We start from the raw sequence: 10,127 nt of genomic DNA, 5'->3' as shown, positions 1-10,127 counted from the left end.
TTGATTTTTCTCCTCATTATATTTTTCTGCTCCCTCACATGACTGGTAATTTTTAATTGGATGCGAGACATTGCAAATTTTACCTTTTTGGAAAATATTGTATTCCTGTAAATATTCTTGACCTTTGTTCTGGGATACATTTAAACATTTTGATCATTTTGAGGGTTGATTTTAAGCTTTATTAGGTGGGATCAGAGCAGATTTTAGTCCAGAGCAAATTTTTATCCACAACTGGAGTAATTCTCTTCTAATTACTCTACACAATGTCCCATGAATTGGGAGGTTTTTTCCACCACGCCTGGAAGGAATACAAACTATTTCTGTCTCTGAGTAAGATTTGGTGATCATTACCTTTTAATCCTTTTGGGTAGTTCTTTCCTTGGCCTTGGGTAGTTTCCTCACATACGTGTGCTGATTATTACGAAGCTGAAGCCTCCAGGGGAACCCCCTACAGATCTCTGGAGTCATCTCTCAGAGCAGCTCTGTTCTCTCTAGTCCCTAGCCATCTTTGCCTCTCCAAATTCCCAGTTTTGTCTCTTCAACTCAGGGAGTCTGACACACAACATCTGGGTTCCCTCTCATTACACTTGGAAACTCTCTGCAGACAGTAAACTAGGATAATCATTGAGCTCATTCTGTTTGTTTCTTCTCTCTCAGGGATCACTGTCCTGTGCTGCTTGATGTACAATGTCTGACCATGGTTGTTTCGTATATTTTGTCTGGTTCTTTAGTTGAGTCAAGAGGGAGGATAAATATTTTCCCAGTTACTCTGTTTTGGCTGGAAGTGTAAGTTCCTAAAATTGAACGATAATTTTTTCGTGTGGAATGTATTTGAGCACCTGCTATGCCCCGCATGATGCTGGGAGATGTGGGATACAGACAGACAGACAGACTAAATCCCTGCTCTCCTACCCTATATTGCCCAGTGTGGGAGACAGGCTTTAGGGAATGATTACAAGAAAATGTGGAGAGCCTCTGACAATGTACAGTGATCCAGCTTAGTCCAGGAGAACAAGAAAGGACTCCCTGAAAAATTAAAAACTAAACCAAGAACTGAAGGGTGAAAAGGTGACAGATGGGGTAAAAGTGACCTAAAGAGTGTCCTGGGCAGAGAGTAGCCTGTGAGCAGACTAGGAGAGAGATGGCAACATGTTGGGGGAACTAGAGTGAAGGTACCAGGGTTTGGGGAGCAGGCAGGTTTTGAGTAGCCTGTGGGCAGGGGCCATTCATGCCCTGGACCCATGGACTTATCAAGAGCTTTTGGATTTGACCCCGAGGCAGAGGGATTCCAAGAGAATTTCACATTGAAAATGTCATCTTGCTGCAGTATGGGTAATGATTTGTAGGGGCTGGAGTGAAGATGGTTGTCCACCAGACAGATATGAGATGGGACTCATCTGCAATGAGGGGCCGCACAGGTCTGTGTCTGCTGTGACTATGCTCTCAGAGCTGAGGCCTGAAGACCAGAGCATGTCTGGATCCTCATGATTCCCAGGGGACCTACAGTCCTCTGGGATTTGGGGAAGCCTCTGCTGCAGCATGGAGTGGACTCCCTAACGGGGAAACTCAGGAACCTAGAGGGACTCAGGCAGTGAATCATTAGTCTGAGTCAAAATGGAGATGGCAATGGCCAGTTCAGGAGACCCAAGGTTACAAATTGTTTTCCCTTGACAACCGCCAATGAGGAGGCAGAGAATGTTTTCTGTTACTGGAGGTCTCCAAGCCTGGGCTGGGAAGGCACCCAACTCCTCCAGGCTGTTCGATGGGCTGGCCTGGAATCCGTTTTTTATGTCTATTTAATGCCCCACTATGAGAGCCCTATGGGCTACAATGGGCCTGTGTCTCTGGGGCCCCTCAACACAGAGAAGGCACAGGTCACCAAAGCTGACCATTGCCTTAAGGGTTCTGACCTAGGATGTGGGAGCCGGTAGTTCTGGCTCTACTCCATATTGCTTTCTTGGCTTGGGAAATCACTGGACCACTTCTTTTTTTTTTTGGTGAGGAAGATTAGCCCTGAGCTAACATCTGTTGCCACTCTTTCTCTTTTTGCTGAGGAAGATTGGCCCTGAGGTAACATCTGTGCCCATCTTCCTCTACTTTATATGTGGGACATCTGCCACAGCATGGCTTGATGAGTGGTGTGTAGTTCTGCCTCCGGGATCCGAACCTTCAAACCCCAGGCCACCGAGGCGGAGTGGGCGAGCTTAACCACTACGCCACTGGGCCGGCCCCATCACTGGACCACTTCTTTGTTACCTATAAAACAGGCTTAACTGACAATCTCTGAGGCATTGTTTCCGTAAGTACCTGGAAGGATGGGGATGATGATAACTATGATGGTTAATATTTAATTTTTGCTTTGCTTTTTGCGTGTGTGTGTGTGTGAGGAAGATTAGCCCCGAGCCAACATCTGTTGCCAGTCCTCCTCTTTTTGCTGAGGAAGACTGGCCCTGGGCTAACATCCATGCCCACCTTCCTCTACTTTATATGTGGACGCCTGCCTCAGCATGGCTTGGTAAGTGGTAACTAGGCCGGTGCCTGGGATCCAACCTGTGAACCCCCAGGCGGCTGAAGTGGAGTGTGCGAACTTAACCACTAAGCCGCCAGGGCAGCCCCTGCTTTTTTATTTATTTTTTTGAGGAAGATTAGCCCTGAGCTAACATCTATGCCAACCTTCCTCCACTTTATATGTGGGTTGCCACCTCAGCATGGCTGAAGAGTGGTATAGGTCGGTGCCCGCCAAGAGGAGGACGCCAAAATTAACCAGTATTCCACGGGGCTGGCCCTGCTTTTTTCTTTTTAAATCATGTTTATTGAGGCATAATTTAGATACAATAAAATACACAAATCTTAAATATTCAGTTTAATGAATTTTGACAAATGTCTAGACAAATATAACTACCACCACAATCAAGTTATAGATCCCTTCCATCACCCCAAAACATTTCCTACTATTTCTTCATAGTCAGCCTGCTCCTTTCACCCGTGGCCCCAGGGAAAACTGTTCTCATTTATATTATTATAGATTAGTTTTGACTTTTATAGAATTTCACATAGGTGGAATCATACAGTATGTACTCTTTTGGGTCTGACTTCTTTTGCTTAACGGAGCGTTTGAGATCTGGCAGTGGTGTTGTGTATACTAGTTGTTCATTCCTTTTTTTTTTAAATTGTGGTAAAATAGGGGCCAGCCAGGTGGCACAAGCAGTTAAGTGCACGCGCTCCGTTGCGGCAGCCCGGGATTCGCGGGTTTGGATCCCAGGCGCACACCAACACACTGCTCAGCAAGCCATGCTGTGACGGCGTCCCATATAAAGTGGAGGAAGATGGGCACGGATGTTAGCCCAGGGCCAGTCTTCCTCAGCAAAAAAAAAGAGGTGGATTGGCAGATGTTAGCACGGGGCTGATCTTCCTCACAAAAATAAATAAATAAATAAATAAATAAATTGTGGTAAAATATATATAGCATAAAATTTACCATTTTACTCATTTTAAGTCTATAATTTAGTGGCATTAAGTACATTCATAGTGTTGTGTAATCATCACCACTACCTATTTTCAGAATTTTTTTCATCATCCTAAACAAAAACTCTGTACCTGTTAAACAATAACTCTCTATTTCCTCTTACCCCCAGCCCCTGGTAACCTCTATTCTGCTTTCTGTCTCTATGAATTTGCCTATTCCAGGTACTTCATGTAAGTGGAAGCGTACAATATTTGCTCTTTTATGCCTGACTTTTTTCACTTAGCATAATATTTTCGATGTTCATCCACGTTGAAGTATGTATCAGAATTTCATTCTTTTTTTTTTTTTTTTTTGTGATGGAGATCAGCCCTGAGCTAACATCTGATGCCAATCCTCCTCTTTTTTGCTGAGGAAGATTGGCCCTGGACTAACATCTGTGCCCATCTTCCTCTACTTTATATGGGACGCCGCCACACCATGGCTTGACAAGCAGTGCGTTGGTGCGCTCCCAGGATACGAACCTGTGAACCCAAGGCCGCCGAAGCGGAGCGCATGCACTTAACCGCTTGTGCCACCGGGCTGGCCCCAGAATTTCATTCCTTTTTAAGGCTGAATAATCCTATCATGTATATATATACACACACCACATTTTGTTTACGCATTCATCTGTTAATAGACACTTGGTTTGTTCATTTATTTTTATTGTTGAGTAGTATTCCGTTGTATGGCTATACAACAATTAGCTAATCTGTTTATCTGTTCATCTATTGGACGTTTGGATTATTTCCAGTTTTTGGCTATTATGAATAAAGCCCTTGAGTGGAGGTATGCTTCAATTTCTCTTGGGTAAATACTTAGGAGTGCAATGGCTGGATCATACTGTACCTATAAATTTAGTGTTTTCCTTTTTTTTTTTTTTTTGGTGATGAAGATCAGCCCTGAGGTAACATCCGTTGCCAATCTTCCTCTTTTTGCTGAGGAAGAGTAGCCCTAAGCTAACATCTGTGCCCATCTTCCTCTATTTTGTATATGGGGTGCCACCACAGCATGGCTTGATGAGCAGTGCATATGTCTGCACCCGGGATCCAAACCTGCAAACCCCAGGCTGCCGAAGTGGAGCGGGCAAACTTAACTGCTACATCACCGGGCCAGCCCCTAAATTTAGTTATTTTTTATTTTTTAAAAATTTTTGTGAGGAAGATCAGCCCTGAGCTAACATCCCTGCCAATCCTCCCCTTTTTGCTGAGGAAGACCGGCTCTGAGCTAACATCTATTGCCAATCTGCCTCCTTTTTTTCCCCAAAGCCCCAGTAGATAGTTGCATGTCATAGTTGCACATCCTTCTAGTTGCTCTATGTGGCCTGCCGCCTCAGCACGGCAGGAGAAGCGGTGCGTCGTGCACGCCCCCGCATCCGAACCCAGGCCACCAGTAGCAGAGCGCGCCCATTTAACCGCTAAGGCACAGGGTCGGCCCCCCCTAAATTTAGTTTTTAAAGAAACGCCAAACTGTTTTTCAAAGTGGCAGGAAACTATCAATGGATGAGGGTTCCAGGCACTCCACATCCTTGCCAGTCTTAATTTTAGCCTGTTTAGTGAGTGTGTGGGTTCTAATTTCTATTTCCCTGATGAATAATCATGTTAAGCATCTTTTCATGGGCTTATTGGCTATTTATCTTCTTTTGTGAATAATCTGTTCAAATCCTTTGCCCATTAAAAAAGAGGTTCATATCTATTTTTGCAATTAATGTCGGCCAGGTACTATGGTCATTTTTGCTCATGGCGTTATATGCTTTAACTGACGACCGCCCTGGACAGAGGCAGTAACGGAGCAAGACTTGGAACTCCAGGAGGCTTCAGCAGGGTTTAGATACAGAATGGCTCTGCTGTTTCTGGGTGTGGCCCGTGGTGGCTCTCGAAGGCTCGCGCGATGATTGGCTGAAGGAGAACTTCCGCAGCACTTCCGTCTCCCCGCTCGCCCCGAGCATCGGTGATTGGTTGGGCTGGCTGAGCACGAGTCTGCCCGGGAGTTGTAGTTCTTGGGGCTCCACTGAGGACGCCGGGAAGGACCGGTGGTCCGAGGCCAGTAGTGGCGTTTGTGCTTGGTTGTTGCCGCTGACACCATGTCCCGCGTGTCAGTGCCCTGCCATGTGAAAAGCACCGTGGCCCTGCAGGTGGGCGACATGCGGACCTCCCAAGGCCGACCTGGCGTGCTCATCATCGATGTTACGTTCCCCAGCGTCGGGCCCTTTGAGGTGAGCAAGCCCAGTGGGCACGACCAGGGCTCCTGGGCGGAGCTGACCTGGGAACTCGGGCGTGTCCCAGGCATTTAGTCTTTTACAGAAAGCCTCTGCAGTATCCTCGCCCTTGCAAATCAGTTAACGATTTATTTATTCCTTCAGTTAACACATATTTACCAGAATGCAGCTTCCTGTCCTGTCCTCTTCAACATCTCTCCCTCATGTCCAGGACAGCGCTGGCACGGAAGTGCCAAGATAGTAGGCTAGGTGCTGGAAATACAGTTGTGAACCAAATAGAGGTGAGAGGACATTTTGTCCCTGGCTACTGGCTGGGGATCATTAGACAATGAGTTACCGCCAAACCTGCCTCCTGCCCATTCCTACAGTCCTTGCTGGAGGTCAGGTTCAACTCATCCTTCATCAGTTTCTTCCCAACGGCTTCAGTTTCCTATCTCCAGTTGTCTTCCACATCTGCTGGCAGAGTGACTGGACACTGCAGGACCTCAACACAGAGGACAAAGTCCACTTTCTAATTGCCTGGCATTCAGGGCCACTCTTGTGTCTGTGCCCTGCCTGCCTCTCGGCCCCATGCACTTTGTCCTGTAGTGTGTGGTTCTCCCTCAAGCTGTTCCTTACTATAAGTTGGGCAACTTCATTAAAGGGCCCAACCCTGGAAATTCTGATTCAGTAGGTCTGAGGTGGAGCCTACATACCTGCATTTTTTAAAAAACTTCCTTAGGTGATTCTGATGAGTGTGCAGTGACAAGAACTGCTGTAGCCAGGCTGAATCACTTGCTGTTCCAGGGGTGTGCCAGATTCTCTCACCCTTTGGTGCTCCTTTGTATATGCTACTTTTACATTCTTTACCTTTCCTGGTCCACTTGGTGAACTCTTTCTCCTTCAGGCCTCATTTGTACATTTTCTTCCTACTTTGGAGTTAGGGCTCTGACCTCTGACAGCATGTTGGACATGTGGCAAGATCTGCAGTTGTGGTTTGTTTGCATGACCTGTTCATTTAGACTGTGAGCTCTTCTAGGAAAGTGAAATTGTCTTTGGGCCCCAATGGATGCTTGTTGAAATTGTTAGATTGGTAGAAGAGTACATTCCTAAGGGGAGGAGGAGATGGTGCCTTTGAGCCTCTCAGGCCCTGGGCCTGGTTCTGATTTGTTGTGGTGGGTTGTATGTGCTCTAGTTGCAGGAGATCGTGTTTAAGAATTACTACACAGCCTTTCTGAGCATCCGTGTTCGCCAGCACACCTCGATGTACACACCAGCCAAGTGGGTGACCTGCCTGCGGGACTACTGCCTGATGCCTGATCCACACAGTGAGGAGGGAGCCCAGGAGTATGTATCGCTGTTCAAGCACCAGGTTAGCTGGGACTCGATATGGCCAGGGCAGCCCAGATGAGGGCTCACAGGGGTCTGGGGATTGGGCCAGGATATCAGGAGGCAAGAGGGAGGGTCAGGCTGGCCTGGGCTGTGGCTCTTTGGCAAGTGCCTTGGAGGGACTGTTGTTCTTTCCTTCTCAAGGGCCTGGGGAGGCAGCATCTTGGTTCATTGCTGGTTAGGAGGCTCCTGGGCAGTGAGCTGGGGCCTCGCTGGGTCCTTGTGTGTGTGTGTCAGATGCTGTGTGACATGGCCAGAGTACTGGAGCTGCGCCTGATTCTGCGACAGCCATCGCCACTATGGCTGTCTTTCACAGTGGAGGAGCTGCAGATCTACCAGCAGGGACCAAAGGTAAGTGACTAGTTCAGAGCTGTTGGCTGGCCCTTTTTCCAGGAGGCTCCTAGCTACGGCTAGGACAGCTGAGGGTGGGGTTGGGGGTGGGGGTGGGAGCGGGTGGATAATGATGATGAGACTCAGAAGGAGGCCTTGAGGCTGGCCCCATTCCCTAGCTGTTAAGTTTGGCATGCTCCACTTTGGTGGCCTGGGTTCGGTTCCCGGGTGTGGACCTATACCACTCGTTGGTGGCCAAGTGACCCACATACAAAATAGAGGAAGACTGGCACAGATGTTAGCTCAGGGCTACTCTTTCTCAAGCAAAACAATGAAGATTGGCAACAGATGTTAGCTCGGGGCCAATCTTCCTCAGAAAAAAAAAAAGGAGGACTTCGTGGAAGTTAACCGGGTAGGAATGCTGGAAGCTCATGATTAGAGGTGGGGCCATGTCCCTATATCCCCTGACCTTTGGAGTTACCTGCCTCTTTCAGAGCTGGAGCCTTCAGGTGCTGGGGATACTTCTGCTTCTTGTGTTCCTGAGGCCTCCTTCTGCATAGCAGAAGAGCTTAGTCTGACTTCCCCTTGGGCGTGTGTGGACCCCTGAGCAGGGTTTTCCCAGTGTCTGAGGCTCAGGGTCTCTGCTCCCAGGACCTTGGAATCTGGTCCCAGGGCTGTCCCACTCTGCCTCTCTCAGGACAATATGCCTTTGCTTTGCAGAGCCCCTCCATGACCTTCCCCAAGTGGCTTTCCCACCCAGTGCCTTGTGAGCAGCCTGTTCCCCTTCTTGAGGTAAGCCCTCACGCTGGGCAAGAACCATGTGGGAATAGCTCTTGTGTCCAGCACTGGTCCAGGTGGGCTCCTTTCTGCAAGAATATGGGACTCTATGCCATCTTCCTCCTGGGTGCTCCGTGGGATTTGAGGCATCTCTCTGTGGGCTTGGCCGCCTACTGCACATCAGTCCCCAACCTCATGTTTCACAAGTCATCTGAGAATGTTACTGGTCTTAGTCGGAGGGCCCCATAGCCCAAGTTGGCCTCTCTGGAGCTCTAAGGGCACTGGTAAGGAGAGACCCATGACCACTGACCCCTCCTTCTGGATCAGGGTCTCCCAGACCCCAGCAGGGTATCCTCCGAGGTGCAGCAGATGTGGGCGCTGACAGAGATGATCCGGGCCAGTCATACCTCCACAAGGATCGGCCGCTTTGATGTGAGTGATCGCTTCTCTCTGCTTGGCTCCTGTTGCCCTGAGTGGGTCAGATCTGACGGTCTTTTGTGTTGCAGGTGGATGGCTGTTATGACCTGAACTTGCTGTCCTACACTTGAGCCGTGGTTCTTAGCCAAGACGTTGGCCTTCCGTGCCCACCCAGGCCTGGTTTGGGCCATCAGAGGCTGAAGTGCTTTCCCTCTGCATTCCGAGTGTTGCCTGCACACCCATTCTGTCTGGGCCACGTTCACAGATTCAGGATTCTTGGGGGTTCATGTGTTGCTTCAGCATGAGCTCCCAGCGGGAGTGCACTCTGTCCTCACCTGACTGCAACCTGAAAGTCCTCTTTTTCCTACCCTAAAAACACTCCCGTTTTACTTACTAAGAATCCCCATGTACCCTCTGCCTCTCCTGCCAACATGCACACTCCTGTCTTCTACCTGCACCTCACCCTGAGTGTGGTGGGCTGGGGTGACCTACTAGAACCTGGTCTACCTAACCTTGGAAGGCTGCTGTAGCCAGCCATGACACTCTTGTAGTTTGGAAGCTTGAGGGAGAAACAAGAGCCGCTTTTCTTCCTTTTGCGCCCCCCACTGGTCTTCTTTCCCTTTGTGTTATGCGCACAAAAAGAAATTTCCTGTCTAAACTCTTCTGTGGCTTGCCTAGGGAGCAAAGCTGGGGGTTTGGGCAGCCTGAATCCCTTGGTCCCTGAGCTGGCTCCTGGAGTGTGTTCAAATGGTTCTGCCCATCTGGCCTGGGCAGGTGCTTCTGGCAAGGCCGGAGCCTGAGAATGAATCCTGGGACCTGTTTGCCATCTGACACTGCCGAACGCACATCATTGTCCCTTCTCCCAGCTGCTTCCTTCCAAGAGTCATGCTCAGTGTGATGAGGGATCAACTTTGGTGGGGGGTGGGTCCAGGTGAGGGTTCCCATTGGTGTCTTTTAAGAGGCTGAGGTGCTCTGCAACCCCAGGCCAGCTGCTGAAAAAGGCAGGCTGCTCTTATGAGAAAATCTTGCTTTTCTCTGGATTTTCCTAGTTTTGCCCTTGGGTGCTACAGTACTGCAACATGTGTTGGACCTGGAAAATTGGACATTTGTGCGGCTCAACAGCTTTTGGGGGAGGGTCAGGCACTTTTTGGTGGCCACCCTCTATTCTCACCCATCATAGTTTTTCCAGGTGGTATCTTTGCCAGGAGTGTCATTTACTTAGCCCCATTCAGCTTTTGCTAAGAGGGTAACGACCAGTCCTGTGCTCAGGGAGTAGCAGCCCTCAGTGTGTGTATGTGTGTGTGTGGGGAGATCCCTGGGGTGGCAGGGACTGTGATTCATTCACAGCTGTGTCACCAGCACCCAGCACAGGGCCTAGTGTGCAGCAAGATCAATAAATACTTGTGGAATGCATGACTGTGTCTGCCCTATTGGGAGAGCTGGAGACTCTCAGATGAGGCCAGGTTACTGTGGCTGGCTCCACCCATCCCCCTTCCCCCATTTGACCTTATACTC

At 48.9% G+C, this 10,127-nt stretch overlaps 1 protein-coding gene across 2 annotated transcripts; it reads left to right on the top strand.

Annotated features, from left to right (window-relative positions):
- Positions 1-5,477: 5,477 nt before the first annotated feature.
- NICN1 (nicolin 1, tubulin polyglutamylase complex subunit) lies at positions 5,478-10,025 on the top strand. 2 transcript variants are annotated; one of them, XM_087430993.1, is made up of 6 exons: positions 5,478-5,717; positions 6,895-7,071; positions 7,233-7,439; positions 8,139-8,210; positions 8,523-8,627; positions 8,702-10,025. In XM_087430993.1, exons 1-6 carry the CDS (start codon positions 5,586-5,588, stop codon positions 8,741-8,743), a joined length of 735 nt encoding a protein of 244 aa, XP_087287119.1. In that variant the 5' UTR covers positions 5,478-5,585; the 3' UTR covers positions 8,744-10,025. The 2 variants fall into 2 exon arrangements, with proteins under 2 accessions (XP_087287119.1, XP_004419761.1); XM_004419704.3 differs by having other exon boundaries at positions 5,480-5,717; positions 7,326-7,439.
- Positions 10,026-10,127: the final 102 nt, after the last annotated feature.

This window comes from Ceratotherium simum, chromosome 5 (assembly GCF_057802395.1).
Source record: "Ceratotherium simum simum isolate JZ-2026a chromosome 5, ASM5780239v1, whole genome shotgun sequence".
NCBI lineage: Eukaryota > Metazoa > Chordata > Mammalia > Perissodactyla > Rhinocerotidae > Ceratotherium > Ceratotherium simum.
This window is presented reverse-complemented; position numbering and strand designations above follow the sequence as displayed.